General features: G+C 48.9%; 1 protein-coding gene across 2 annotated transcripts in view; it reads right to left on the minus strand.

The window, feature by feature from the left end:
• The window catches only part of LOC112569994 (cysteine-rich motor neuron 1 protein-like), a 58,904-nt gene extending 46,710 nt beyond the window's left edge, over positions 1 to 12,194 (minus strand). Inside the window, exon 1 of one of the 2 annotated variants that reach the window (XM_025248140.1) lies at positions 11,091 to 12,194. In XM_025248140.1, the coding sequence (XP_025103925.1) occupies positions 11,091 to 11,556 (466 nt within the window). In that variant the 5' untranslated portion in view covers positions 11,557 to 12,194. The remainder of the gene's footprint in view (positions 1 to 11,090) is intronic. The other variant, XM_025248139.1, reaches the window with a different exon arrangement.
• Positions 12,195 to 15,706: the final 3,512 nt, after the last annotated feature.

Here is a 15,706-nt window from a genome sequence, read left to right on the forward strand (position 1 = left end):
AGTAATAAAAGACAGGGACGGGTTTCACATCCACAGTTCACAACAACCTGGAAAATCAGCCATAAAGCTGCTTCTTCATGCAATCTGTTTCCATTATTTCTCACCTTCTTCCACCCTCTCTCTCTCTCCAGCGATTCGTAGATTAAAAGAAACTGTTGAAAACATCTGGAAGTGCGCTAGCCAGTGTCAGAGTACCACAGTCGGAGTGAGGAAATTAGATGACAGTCACGTGACTGCTAGCAGTGATGACTGGCACTGGACGAGATGTTTCTCCTACGCAGGTCACTAGGTGGCGTGCAACAATTTTCTCCTGACGGTTCTCACCTCATCGTTTAACGGCTCATAAACTTTAACGGCCCATTCTAAGCGATGTTGCCATCTGGTGAGCAATAAAAGTAAGCAATAAGTAAAAGAAGGAAAGTTTTTTGTTGGGATTAGGTTATAGCTGCCGTGGACAATAACTAGGAAGGAGGAGGTAGTTAAACTGAGTTTGGAATGAAACTGCAACTGTCATAGATGGCAAAGAGTCAGGACTTTAAAATAAAAATAGACAGTTGACAATGAATCTGTCAAAATAAGTAACAAAATGTATGACATCATTAAGCACGTACACAGACAGAAAGCGAGACAGACGAACAGACTCGGAAAGACAGAGAGATGAGAAAGAAATTCCGTCAGAAATTCCCAGTTTTTGCGCATGCCCGGTGTTCTGATACGGAATCTGTCGGACCTCAGACTCCACAGCCCAACGTGTGATGATGGTGACGCACACATCAGACCTCCTGGTTGTCTGTGACGTCGGTCGGATGGTGATGGTGGTGACGCACACCCCAGACCTCCTGGTTGTCTGTGACGTCAGTCGGATGGTGATGGTGGTGACGCACACCCCAGACCTCCTGGTTGTCTGTGACGTCGGTCGGATGGTGATGGTGGTGACGCCTACACCAGACCCTCCTCGTCGTCTGTGACGTCGGCAACACCTTTCCGTGACATACATTTTTTTTCCGCCTGTTCCGATCGGTTCTAAGCTCTTAGACTTGTGTCCCTTGGCAACAGCCACTAAACAAATCCTTCTTCTCATTCCCCAGCTCCCCAGTCATCGGACACCCAAGCGGTACTGCTGCTCTTGGCTAACCTGCTTTTCTCTCTCTCTCTCAAAACAACTGCCCCGATGTTTCAGAGGGGATGTCATTGAAGAGGGCGGAGGAGGTATCATACAATAAGACAGAGCAGTCCAGCTCCATACAAAACATAAATTTAATCCCGTCTCGTATCGTAAATTTACATCATCTCCCAGCGAACAATAACCCGAAAAAAAAACTTTCTCCCTACGCCTATCTTTCTTCCTAGGGCGCGGTTTTTTTAAACCCTCTGCGCTCCCCCACTCGTCCTCCGTCACTCATCCAAATACACTCCAGATGCCCACCCAGGGTGGGCCTTCTGATGTCCTTAGAAAGCACTCGAGGCAGCCCCGCTATCTGTTCTTCACACGGGGTTTGTTTTCCTTTTTATGTAGGAAAAGATTCATGGCCTGGCTGCTCTCGTGACGCTTCGTGGAGCGCAGGGCTTTGAGTCTCACGCCAGTTGCTACATTTATTTGTAATTTCTTATTTTCATGTCCCCCTTCCCTATTCGCCTCTCCCTCCCTATCTAACATCACTGAGTCCTGTGTCAGGAAGCTCAGTCTAAGCCCGATGTCAGCAGAATCTCTGTTCGTCTGCTGGAAACAAAGTCAAGAAGGAAATGAAAATGGGCCGCGACTACACTGCATGCGATCATTTTCCGATTTTTGTTTGAAAACTTTTTCGATGTTAAGTTTTTAATTATAAATGTAATTATATTCTATTACTCCTTTCTTGCGTGCCAGTATACAAGCCACATGTGGCGTCTAAACCTTTCTCCCGACCCCATCACCATTCATCCCAACAGAGCTGTAGTCTATGCACGAACTTGTATGACTGGACTGCTGGCAGACGAATTTTTCCAGTTAACTACTAAAACGAGGCATGCTACTACAAAGCTTCCGGTTTAGTCGCATTCATTGTTTATGCTCGCCGAGACTAACAGCGGAGAACTTCGCAAGAGGCTAAGCGTTGGTCTTGGCAGACAGACAGCAGTCCACCTATAAACGTCCATGATCCATGGATGTGTCGTCACTTGACGTCACGTGGGCTGTTCTGCGGACCATGTGACAGGACATCGATTACATTCCAGTATCACGTGCTGGCAGATCCACAAGAGCTTTCAGGCAGCTTGCAGGGTGGCATGTTACTCAATCTTTCAGTAAATCCTCTGGTAATGACCTGTCAGAGTGACTGAAGTGTTTTGAGCATACTCGGAATATCTCACTTCATCTCACCTCCTCGCCAACACAGCCTCACTTTGGCTTGCACCGCCATCTTAATATAAGGAGACACGATAGCCGCTAATAGCACATTTTAAATATCATGTAAAACCATGTCAAACCCAGACAATGCACATCTGATAAAGAAAGCCTATGGGCATACTAACCCAGCAATAGTTTAATACTGTCCGTTAAAATGTACCCGTCATAATACAAGATAGGTATCGGGTGGATCAGGAATGTTACAGCTCCGCCAGCAATAATGGCTGTACAGGGTGAAGTTTGATAACCTCCACAGATAAGGTATTGAAGTGCCTGCCTGTTACCTGTGCTGCAACAGCTGCAACATACACCGTTACAACTGCCACCTTAGAATGTGTGTTCAAAAGTGATTGGCGCTTACATGGTAAGATCACAGAAATCCATGTCCGTAATTAGAAAAAAATGTTTGTCTATAATCTTTAGAGGTTGTAACTTATCATACTTTCTAGTGTCTCGTGTAAAAGTAAGTTCATGTAGAAAAGTAAAACTTCATTCACACGTGTTGTCTCACTCTCTCTCTCTCACTCTCACACCCCCTACACCCCATTTACCGTTGGCGTTGCACCTTCTGCACCGCTGCATGGCTTCGTCCATTAAGACTGGCACCCGGCCTTGATACCACACCTGTGTTTGCAGACCCAGGGCGCTTGCTTGTTGAATGGGTACCAATGCAACAGCAGTCAACATTTTTCTGCCTTAGTGCTCACAAATCTCGCCCTCCGCCCTCTCTTCTGCCCCCATCTCGCCTCCAACACCCACGCATACCTCTTCCTGCCTCGCCATGTTCCCCTGCGTTGAGAGAGAGAGGGAGGTATGCAGGAAAATCTCAAGCAGTCTTACACGGGGTGGGGGAGTGAATAGGTGGGGTAGGGTGGGGTGGGGAGGTTGTAGCGGTCGTAACGGCGCCGGCCAAGAGTAGACTATTCACACAGGTGTTTTCTACTCGACAAAAACAAGATGGCGGCGACCAAACGCGCCTCCCGCACAAAAAAGTCTGCATTACATTTCTGTCGTGCCCACCACGCCCAGGGGGGAATAATGCCAGACCGAAAGCCGGCTCAAGCAGACGGATTTTTATGCTTTCGACCCCTGTGCACGTTGCAGGATAACGGAGATGAAGGGGGGAGAGGGGCGATTGCACGCACAAACATTACCTCCCCTAGTCCCCTGCTGTCGTGCACAATGGAGGCTGCATCAGCGAAGTGGGTGGCTGAGGAGGTGGCAGGGGGTTAGGTAGGTGAGCGGTACTCGGTGTTTAATGTGTAGCCAGCCACACCGCTAAACAGCTTGTTTTCGCACCGTCTGTTTTCCCTCAATGACGAACGTGTGCTGTGGGGACATTCCCGCCATATCTCTCACGTGACCTGTGACCCGGGCCAGCGTGACACGAGCGACGCGGCTGATGCGACACTGCACGCTAAACCGTTATTAACAAAGTCTAGTTAGCATATATTTTTTGGCATCGCACTCTGTGACATGTTTCTCGACAGACAAAGTGCTCGTGTAGCTACATTCCGCAATACTTATAGTGGCAGTCAGTAGCAGCTATGGTGGTGCGGGTAAGGATGTAGGTGTGGGTGTAGTGATACCACCGGAGGATGAAGAGGTAGCAGCATTTGTTGCGCCTGCCATAAAATGCTAGTCATCGAAAAGAAGAAAGAAGAAAGCCGAATAAATAAAACAGGACAAAGTGACCACGCAATCATTCCTGAATTAAAAACGAAAAAAATACGAAAAGTTTAAAAGAAAGAAAAAAAATATGGCAACGGACGAAGAGAAATGCTGATAAATGAAATCCAGAAGCATGCCAGCATCCGCCATGCATGTCCCAGCATCCCACATGCTCTGACTACCGATGCTCCTTGACTTAAACTCTGACCTTTGACTGCGGCCTCGACCTATAGGTCACTTCAAAAGACCTGACTCACTGGTATTTCCGCAGGCCAACGACATCCTCCACAGTATAAACTCATTTCCGGTTAAATAAAATTTTCCCCAAGGACGAACACTTTATGCTGACTCACGTCCCAACCAACAACTAAACATTAGTTCCCCACTGTCACCAGGTCACGTGGTTAAAAATCTCAGACAATAACAAGAGCGAAGAATGGCTCCAGCTTCCAAAAAACTTCAGCAGACGACATGTCCGTAGCCGAGTCCCTTCAGGATGTCGTCGCCATTGCGACCGAAAGACACACCTGACACGAGGCAGCGGGAGTGGACAACGAAGAAGAGCGCGCCGTCACAGGCAGGGCAGTAGTGCTCCGCGCTATTCCTGTCCACGTGTCGTGCCACGGGTGTCGGTGGTGTCTATTTCTGCAGTGCACTCGGTACATTTTTGGTTTTTTTTTTAAATATACGTTTTTAGCAGGAGCGGCACGTAGCTTGGCAGACGCCGTGTCAAGTGTGTCACGCACGTATCACGTAACCGCTTGCCTGCGGAAGTTGGTCCTACGTGCCCGCCCCGTCGTCGCGACGTGTTGCAAGTGATCGTCACGCCTCGCTGGAATTATCGTGCCTCGTCGTCCTTGTCGTCTGCATTGCTCGGACTTATTTATTTCCTAAACACTCTTCGATCATGGAGGCGTCCTCAGGTCCTGTTCTCTCGGCCAGACCACCAACCCTCGACTTTCCAAGCCAAGAATTTAAACTCTGCGGTCCTGCTACACACTGACACAATTTTGTTTTTAAAAAGTCACGAGTGTTATTTCTACCTCTTGTCTAAACAGACCACGCACTTCACTGGCTGTCTAGACCATGTGTGTCAAAAGATAACCTGATGCAAAGAGGTCTGTCCAAAGATAAAAAGTATCTAGCGGGATCGTACCTCTGTACATCGGTCTACAGCTGACAGCATCTGACACCTGGCGAAACCCACGACACAGTTTATAACAACAATATTACAGTAAATGTGGCTGAAAATTTTTCACAGCTGTGGACTCAATTTTGTTGTCCTGGGATCTGATTGCGTTGAAGATTGTAGCTTGTGTGTTGTTTGAAGGATGCGGATGTTTGTCCTCTCTGTCACACGCATCAGTTGTGTACAGGCTGTTGTATAAATATACAGAAGTACACGAGATTCTTTTAGAAATGTTTGTAAACTTTAGTACCAACACATCTCCGCTGTTCCCCGGTTGATGTTGATAACTGTTAATAATGGCGTGCAAGATGTTTTCATTATTGAAGGACACGGAGTGGGATGCTAGTGGAAGTCAATCACCATACTTGGTCTAAGATAAACCCTCAGTGTTGTGGTCTGTGTTTCTAAGAGAACCCGTTATTACATTTCGTCTAAGATAAGATGCAATGTTGTGCACTGCGGTCCTCAGAGGACCCATCACCATATTTCGTCTAAGATAAGCCGTGCTGACTTATGTCCTGCTGCGCGGCTAATGTAGGTCTGCAGTGTTGTGGTGTGCAAGGTGGTGTAGTCACCGTAACTCACATCATGTAGGACAACCCCTCCCCTCGTCCTACCCCTCATCCACCGTCTGGTATCTGTGTCACAGTCGCTACTCCTCGCTTCTTACTTCGTCTCGGAACTTATCTTAGTGTGAAATGCAGGGACAGATAAAACGGTTTGTCTTCGGGAGCGAAGCAATAACAAAGAAGTAGGACAACAAAACAGCAAAAAAAGGAAAGACCGAGCCAGCCAACAATTGGAGCATATGTGACCTACATCGCCAACTGACTCACAGTCGGTACCAGCTTCCGACTGTTTCGCCCTGAACTCCTCGTCTTGAAGCAGAAACATCCCGAGTATGCGAACTCCAGTATTAACTCATGTGCACGTACACGCGCGCGCACTAACGTATATATATATAAAACTCTTTGAAGACCATTGTAATCTACCTACATACTAATTCTTTCAAGTGGGTGTGAGCGACCATTTCACTTGTACAGAAAAGCCCTGTGAACTTTCGTTAAAGACTTACTACTCAAATGCAGTGCTGTCCGAGAATATCAGATATTAACAGCTTGATTGAATTATCTTTTTAAGCCCATCTCCTGTCCCTCGCTGCCTTACCTTCCCCAACCCTCTATGAAGTCAGGTACCCCATTCTCGCCAGCTGGGTGGACTGGGGAAAGTTCTGCACTAATCAGGCATCGAACCAACGCGCTCTCAGTTCGGACGCCAGCGCTGTAACCACCCGGCTACCCGCTTCCCCTAAATCCTACCAAGACTGACAGTCGAGACGGGTATGAGCCCCGCTGCAGCAGCCTGGCGCTGCTATCCAGACCAACACTTCTCCCTGGAGACTTTCTGGCTGACATTGGCTAGAAGGTTTTCCTGTGTGACGGGCATGTGAGGTATGCATACTGTGTGTCATGTCAGCCATTAGGCTGTCGCAGAACGCTAGCAGCATCCGGGAATTGTCTCTCTACATTTAACGACTTCTGCCCTTCCTGTCTACAGATATCGCCATCGACAGGTCCGTGGCAGGAGTTACAGGCAGCACACACAGGTACCATCCGTCACAGATTTTTGGTGTAAAAACCTCGCCAGGCATGCTTTGAGTGCGCATGTGCGTGCGGCGCGAGAGCGTGTTTGTCCACGTGCTTCTGGGCCTCAGTGATGTAAGGGTAAACACTGTTGCTGCTTGGAGTCATGGATTCCTCTTTCATATTCTGTCACATCTTGATGGTTATTCGTTTTTCGTTATTGTGTTTATAACCGAATTTTCATTCACTCGGTTTTGGCAAATAAAGTGGATTATCGCGATGTGTGTGTGTTTTATAAAGTGTCTCTTGTCTCACCTTTTGATCTCTCCTCCACAAATGCACTTTATATTAACAGTCACCCGGGTGACATGATTCATTCAGCGACACCGTGTGTATAATTACACACACACCCCTTCACAACGACATATTTATTTAGCTGTCGGAAGTTTTAAGTGCGCATGTGCATGAGGATCTCGGCGACAAATGGCGACGGTCATTCCACTGGAAGACAAGAAGTGAGGGACTGTGGGTTAGGGTAACCCTAACCCTGACAACGACGTCGACTGTCGTACGAGCCAGTTACTCTCTCCATGATGTTGGCGAGACCCGGATGATGGTTCAGCCACAAAGCCGTGTGGTTGTCGTGTGGTACTTACTGTCCAAACGCTCGTCTGGCGCCTCGTGACGGAAGTGTCGCGGTGAGCTGCGCGCACCCAAGCGTTGTCATCATGAGAGCCCTCCTCCCTCACCCTCCTACATCCCCCACCACCCCGGCATAGCGGTGATTCTTGTCCTTTTATTTTTCACCATTTATTTTTCGATGAGTCTTACCACGTTATTCTTGTACTTACCCCGTCAGGTAAATCTTGTTTTAAACAAAGCTTTTCAGTTGCCGATCGAGAAAATGTAAGAGATAAGCCAGAGGCATGTTTACTTCATTGGGAGAAATGACGGGTTTCGACAGACTGTAGAATTGTTGGTGGTATATTACTTATTAGTTTTGCATGTGAAGTGGTATAGTAACAAGATGCTTTAACGATGCCAGTATGACATAGATATCATAAGATCATTTCCCAGAATTGCCCTCTGGGATAAATCAAGTGTTATCTTATTGTTTTATGTTTATTATTTCAGCTCAGCCTTAAGCCACGGAGACAAACATTTAATTATTTTTTTCACGGAATCTTTGCTTATAGAATGTTCGACGGATGCAGCACTCAGAATCGGAATGGCAAAATACAAATAAATCTGACAGGTTGCCACCAGTTGTACTCGCAGACACCTGTCTGAAGCATTGGAAAACATCATTCGCAATGGCAGCTATTCACGCGGATACAAAAAGCGAGAGAGAGAGAGAGAAAAAAAAAAGAAAGGTGGGGCATACATGCACATCACAATTACAGATACAAGATTCTCCACTACCACCACCACCACCACCACCACATATTGGTTCCCTTCACTGCCCCCACACACTTCTGGCTCGCCGATCGTTCCCAGTGCTGGAGGAAGTGCCAGATATTTTGGCAGAGAGAAAAGCCAGGTCGGTGGGTGCTGCGAGTTGTGTAGTCAGTCAGATCGGATCCCAGCAAACGACGAGCGACAAGAACTAATGCAGACTGGGGTTGGTACATGAATAAAGCCACAGATCCGTACCATCCCCACCCCCAAACCCCCAAAGTACCGGCGGTTACAATGAGACTGTTTGCTAGCAAACTGAACAAGTCTCAAAGCAGGGCCTCCTGAATGTCACGTGACACTGAAGCACTCACAGCGACAGGGCACTTCCGCGACCAGGAGGTTCTCAGCGCCAGTCAAGTACATTCTTGGCGGTGACTGGATCGTGAGCTCTCTCCAAGAACACTTTCCAGGTGGATGGAAAATACCTGTACAATTCTCTTGATAGTTTCAGTCATAACCTGGCGCCTGCAAACACAGCCGCTCCCATTTTCTATGGCGGTTCCCGCACGCGCTCGTGGAATGCCCACAGGTTGTGTTTGTGGCTGAGGTCGGCCATTACTCGATCATCTGTTTCTAGCGAAACCTTCACCTTTCCAGTTTTGGCAACGAATTACAGGACCGCCATCAAATGTCTGGAATACATAGCAACCCCGCCCCACAATCCTGACATGCGCACTGCATGTTAGAGAATCGTCATCGCGGCTTCATTCACGTGCAGGCAATCCTCCCGTGCTGCCGTGCTGCCACATAGACTAGTCTGAGTAGTCATCAATGAAAATGTTAGTTATAAACAACGAGGATAAAACAGACTGTCATAGCGAGGATTCTCTCTCTCATACACAAACACATTTTTGTTTTCTTTGCTGAATGGACTCGCGCATACCTACCCCGAACATCCTGACACCGTTAACAGCAGGAGTGTTTGTGTCATAACTTAATCTACCCCGGGTGATAACATTTGCCTACCTACTCAAAGAGGTTGTTGTGTCTAATGCTTGATATGGTCACGAGGGACCTGTGTCCCAACAACAGTAATAACAAAACGAATCGGTGAACCGTGTCTAGAGATCCTCGGGAACGAGACACCGCCAGTTCCTCCCATGGTTACCACCCGTTGCACACATTCCTACCGCCTGTTGCACACACAGTTACACACATAGTTGCACACATAGTTACCGCCTGTTGCACATAGTTACGACCTGTTGTTTCTGCCACAGGTTGAAGGGAGGAGACGACTGCAGCCTCAATGTGCTCGTTGCTGGTGGTCCTGTGACGTCATCACCAGACTTTCTCTGTCCGAGTCTTTGTTTTCAGCCTCCCACCACCCACACACACATACATACCCTACTTTCCATTTACGAATAATGTAAACATGTTATTTTACAGTAGAAGGTGCGTTCACTGATAAGACGACGCTTCGTGGTGGGTTAGTGAAAAGATTTCCGTTTACGGGTCAGGAAAAAGGTGAGCGATGGTATGTTTTGGGGGTTTTTCCTTTCTTTTTTTTCTTTCAATTATTAGTCGAGACCTCTTTTCCCACGATAGTTCACAGGAAAGGTATTGCTGTGGTAGGGGGAGAGTAAGAGTAGAACATGATTTTGTGACAACGTGCGATAATCCATTTTCATTCCTCTCCTCCCACCACCACCACCACACACTTCCAATGCCTGGAAAATACGCCAAAGATGGTCGAGAACTTGTGACAGACTTTATCCTCCACAGAGTTCGTTCAATAGTGTGACAAAGTGAACGATGTGGTACATTTGAAAGTTGAAGATGCTATACCGTATACAGTGAACTCGCATCTGCTCCCTTCGCCGAACAACCATGATGTTGATCGTGTAGGTAGGGGAGGTAGGGGGTAGACCGGGTTAAACGTTCCCCGCTCATGATACCCGACATATTGTCGTATCTGTGACAATGGTCATGATGTATCCGATCCTCGTCTCAACATTCGTCACACACAAGGACACATAATGAAACAAGCGGCCGGCTAGAGAGGTCCTTAAGGTGACTTGGCTCGATGGGTCTCCCTCCCTTCATTCACCTCTCCCTCCCCCACAAAAAGTAAGTGGCAATTCAGTCAGCAGTTGGGCGCGTGTCACGCGAGGTGAGGCCAGAGGAATGTGTGTGCCAGATAGCACTCGACCCGTGGTGTGCTGTCATCACACCAGCTTGTGGTGGAGCGCACTCAATGAGTCTGATGCTACAGGAGAGATAACAGGAACAAGGCCAAACGACGGCTGGGCACCTCGCCAATTGTTTGTGTGTTCGCACGCGTGCACGCGCGTGTGTGTGTTAGTTTGTTTGTTTGTGCGCTAAAACTACATGGGTACCAAAAAAAACATCTCACTTTCATTTCTAAATTCTCTGATTTAGCAACAATAAACAAACAAACATGCACTGATGTGATCTTGAACATCAATAACAAGACATAACAACGACTAGGACCAGTTTCATCTTCGATGAGTCACGAATCACGAGTTTCCCATGGTAACAGATTTGAGGGCGGAACACACTATTTACAATATAGATACACTCAGTAGTTTGGTGAACCACTACCGTAGTTGTCAGCAATAACAGACTTTATGTTATTTATATATATGTTTATATATAATAATAGACTTTATGTTAAGAGAAAACATTTCTATTCATTGCGTGTGAGAGAGAGAATGAACAAAAAGAATAAAGCAAACCAACAAAAAAGCTGAGCAGGCCATGATTAGGTCCGAGAGGACACACTCTTACACATCCTTTGAGAAGGACAAAGCTGTGGACGACCACCAACGACGATTCGACTCACCTTTGCAGACTCCCTCCTCATGTCCAGTGATGGCCTGCCCCACGGGTGGCGGCGCGATAAAACACTCCAGGTGGTCAGCGCAGCGGCCCAGCAGGCCGTACACTCCCCCGCAGCTCTCGTTCACCTGCCGCGCACACACGGTGCAGCAGCCGCACACATCCAGCACCACGTCACCCGGGGGACAGTCCGGTCGCAGCGGCGAGCACGACGAGGGCCGACACAGGTCGCAGGTCAGCGCCGACACCACCGCCAAGTTGTGCAGCAACAGCAGCACCATCGCCGTGGTCATCGTCAGCTTGTCCACCAGCCACGGCGACGGCGACCTCCCCGACGTCACGTTTTGGAGTTGTCGTCGCGTGCGGTGGTGGTGGCGGTGGCGGTGTGGACCTGCTCCCTGCTGGCGGCGCCCCACCCGGGGTCGAAATGCGGGTGGAGAGGCGGCCTGGGCCTGACCGGGGGCCAACATAGCGTCATCTAAGAGGCCAAAGGACGAGCTAACCACTCTGCCTCATCCACACGTCTCTGATCCTCACCACCAGGTTGGCCCCTGTTTTTTTTTTTTTTTTCTAACTTGTAGGGGTGCTCCGTGCTACTAGTGGTAGACCAGCGGGCCCCTTATGCACTCTTGCTGGTATAGAGTGCCTCCTTCGTTCTCTCCTTCAGCAGAAGTGAGTGAACCTCTGTGTGTCAGCTTGCACTGTAAACTGTCGGCGGTTTCACGTCGGCTCCGCACACCCGTTATCCCGAGACGAACCGAAGTGGCTTGAGACTGTCGGCGAGGACGGCTGGAGTGTCACTGACGGCAGGCAGCGTTGGGCGGCAGAGTCATGTGCACGAGGGTGCATTTCACCTGGCAGCGACATCCCACTTTGACTACAACCACCGCGCGTCGGTGGAGTAGGGGTGGTGGTGGTGGAGGCGGAGGAGGAGAAGGGAGAAGCGTGCGTGTCGGAGGGGGGCTTATCGCGAAAACAAACAGCTGACCTTGGACGTATCACAGCGCCGCTTCCGCCTGGCGGCCCAGCCTATCCGCTACCAGCCTTCGTCGTGTCGCCGGCGCGTGCGCGCGCGCGAGCTAGTCCCGCCCCTTCGCCTCGCCCGCCACCTGCCCCTCCCCCCTCATCGCGGTGACGGGGACTGGGAGGAGTGGGGTTGGGGGGTAGGGAGTGGAGGGAGGCAGTGGGCAGGCCCAGATGACCACCACATACCCGCCCTTCCATCAAGTGCATGGGTGGGAGATGGGAGGCGAGGGAGTAATGGCCGCTGTGTGTGTGTGACCACAACAACGTAGTAGACTGTTAATGAATGGAGCCCCCAGGCTGTGACTAACTCGCTGTCCGCCAAAGAATGAAAAGATCGTCAGGGTCGGGCAGGACACGTGCGCAGTGACTCAGCGGCGATACCAGCGTGTGCCGTGAGAGGATAGTATCACCTTCCGGCTTCCATACACACGCCCTAAAGGATTTTATTGTTATTAATTTTTTTTGGTCTTGTTTATTTTTGAATAACAATAAACAAATCTTTAATGTGTTTTTATTGTCATAGTCAAGACATTCCGCTGTTGACTGTTGAAGATGAAGACAGAAATGGCAGCGGCGGCTGCGACGATGGTTAAAGGTCATCACAACGATGTCATGAGTGATGGAGGTGGACGGACTGTTTACGGACTTTTGTCAATTTGAATACAAGTTGTGCTGGTTGTGTGATGCTGAGCAAAGACCAACACAAGCCGAGGCGCGGCACAGATACAACAGACAACCGTCCAGCTCCCAATGGCATCCTGACAGATACCAACTGCCAGATGTACATCCAGTAAACTCTCTTTAACTCAGAGACCTGAGTACCAACAACCCAATATAATATAATATCTTGGTAATAATAACCTCACTACGTCTCTGGACTGCCCAGAGAGCGAGGGAAAAAAGGAGAGTAAGGTTTGTGGAACCTTGGCCACATATTTGTAGAAAACACTTTTCAGTGACAACACGACCTGACAACTGAGGAGTGGTTTATAGCTCCTACAATCTTTGACCTTTACCTGTCGACCGCCTGGACTTCATACACCTGTAGTCTAAGAATCCAGCAGGAAAAAAAGTCTGTTACAACCGTTCTATAATTAAATCAATGAATTAATCAATCAATAAAAAGTCTCTCGACACTTCGTCCCGTTCCTCTACCCGAGCCCCACGCACTCTATTATTATGGTCTGCGATAAAGGGCACTCCAGGCGACAGGCTTCACACCCGACTGCCAGGCCGGTTCGCACCGTCGCGTCTGAATGGGGTATAAATATCTTGGGTGTCGGGGGCTGGCATTCCACAGGTTGATAGCACTGAACTCAATAATCGGAGCGTCAGACGCCCTCTGACCCCACACAGCCTGTCCGATAGCGCGCTCCTGTAGGGAACGATTTACATGCAAACTGCTCCCTGCTGGTACAGGGGCACACACTGCTTCTAGCACCAGACCCTCCTCTATCCGTCATTGGTGCTTGGAACAGGTTAAAGACCCGGATGAAGACAAACGCTGGTAAAGCTCTAAAGACCCTTGGCTATTCTTGGTACTAATGAACACATAGAACTCAAAATTGCAAAAAAGGGAAAACAATTTTCGAGAAATTTAATTTTTAAAAAAACACAGCTCACCTGTTTGAAAGCCGCCTCAGCCAAGGTGTGAGGCTGACGTCAGTTTGGTGAACAAGGCGAGACCGTATCGCATGGGTGAGCATGTGACAACACGAGAAGAGAAAATGTCAGTGTAGGGAATATTGTGTTGTTGCTAAATGCAGAGGACCGTAACTTGGATTATTTTCTACTTGATTTTGTGTATCATGGGAGTTTTAGTGACTTTACTCGATCCCGCAGGATCGGTATAAATTTACTCCCAGAGAAAACTTACTACGTTTTCTGGCATCATCTCATCAGATACAACATCTCTTGCAGCATTTGACTGAAGCGAAATCACTAGAAGTAGGTGAGTCTGTTTGTTGTGAGGTTTTTCTAAAATACATTTCAAAAATATATTTTATACAGCATAGATGTATTTTGTAGATATATTTTGCCAGTGTGTATCAATGTCTGATTCATCGTCCGAACCCAGGACAGACCTACACGAGTAAACAACAATCGGAAGGAGGTTCCTCCTAAAAACTACCACCTGGTAGAACCCAGGTCGGGTGTATATGCAACAGTCTAAGTAAAGCCGCAAATTGGTAACCAATCGTGTCATTCCTCGTCATCGCGTGGTTCTAAGTCATTATCAGTCATCGCCAGACGCCATTAGAATGCACATCACCGTTGGTCGCATGGTACTGGTAGAGACCATCACCTCCAGCTGCCCTGGAGGGGCAGGTAACAAACCCTTTCGACAGGTCAGTACAAAATGGTCAGCCTGTCCGTTGATGACGTCAGTTGGGGACTGCAGGTACAAACTCGGTTTGTCGTTTGTATGTTTTGTACAGCTGCCACGTACACGCTGTGCAGCAGACCTCGCGTCATTCATCTGCGTCGCAGCTGTTGCTTCGGTTGTATATACGCACTTCGCTGACGACAACCCGGGTGGCTCAGGGTCAGGTTTCGTAGGTGTGAGTGTCACAGCAGCTGATGCGACTTATCCCACCGTAGCTATAGAAGTGTTGTAGAGGGGTGTGGTCCCCTGACATACATTCATCACAAACAAGAGTCCGAAACGACACCTACCCCAGTTCAGCTTTTCATAATCAATACAGCCACCCATCTCACCAAATATAAAAACTGCGGTAATAATAATCGATGAGGGCCTGGGTTCATATCTCGTCTCGGGGCAAACGCATTTTTCTGGGCATGCGGCACCCAGACTCGCTGCGTGCTCGACAAGAATGTGGTTCCTGGCTGTTGGGAGTTTTCTCCGGGTGTCCTGACCACCGACACTTTTGGGCGTTTCCCCAAGATGGTCGTCCACCCTTGCCTTGCCGTGCCTGTACTTGGGGTGGCTGCCGCAAAGGACAATGACAAAGGACATGTAGAGTTTTGTCGCCGACAATAGCGCAAAGATCAGTTGGGTGTGGTGGGTGAATGGGTGGGTGGGGGCGCGAGGCAAAACGGAGGAGTGGGGGAAATAAATTTCCGCACGATTGGTGCTGTCGACGACTCGGGTAGCTGATAAAATGCACAGGGCGTCGGCCAGGTGACCTTCATCGGCCTGGGGACCGCGTGAGGAATGTGTTGTGCCGTGCGCTGCTACTGTCGTGTCGACGGGAGGTGGGGACGGGGGGCAGCAGTCACTATGCGCCTCCCTCCCGAAGATCTCGTAGCGCCGACTTCTCAGTTCAAGTGTTCGCTCCCCTAGATACCAGGTTGGCTGGTTGGTTGTGTTGGCGGAAAAATGCTTACACCCGAAGGTGATTTCGTACTATGGGGGAAGAGGGAGGGAGTACCCAGAGAAAGCCCCCGACGGCCTTTCCTGCGAACAGGTGTCACATGTACAGAAAGGTCCGAGACGAGATTTGAACACAGGACCTCTGACTTCAGTGGCGACAATTTATCGATGACCAGCAGATCAGTCAGCCGTCGTGGCTGCAGCATGACTGTGAGTTTGAGTCTTCCTCACAGCTCTTACTTGCGCGCGCACACCACGTT

The sequence above is a fragment of the Pomacea canaliculata genome, linkage group LG8 (genome assembly GCF_003073045.1).
Source record: "Pomacea canaliculata isolate SZHN2017 linkage group LG8, ASM307304v1, whole genome shotgun sequence".
Classification (NCBI taxonomy): Eukaryota; Metazoa; Mollusca; class Gastropoda; order Architaenioglossa; family Ampullariidae; genus Pomacea; species Pomacea canaliculata.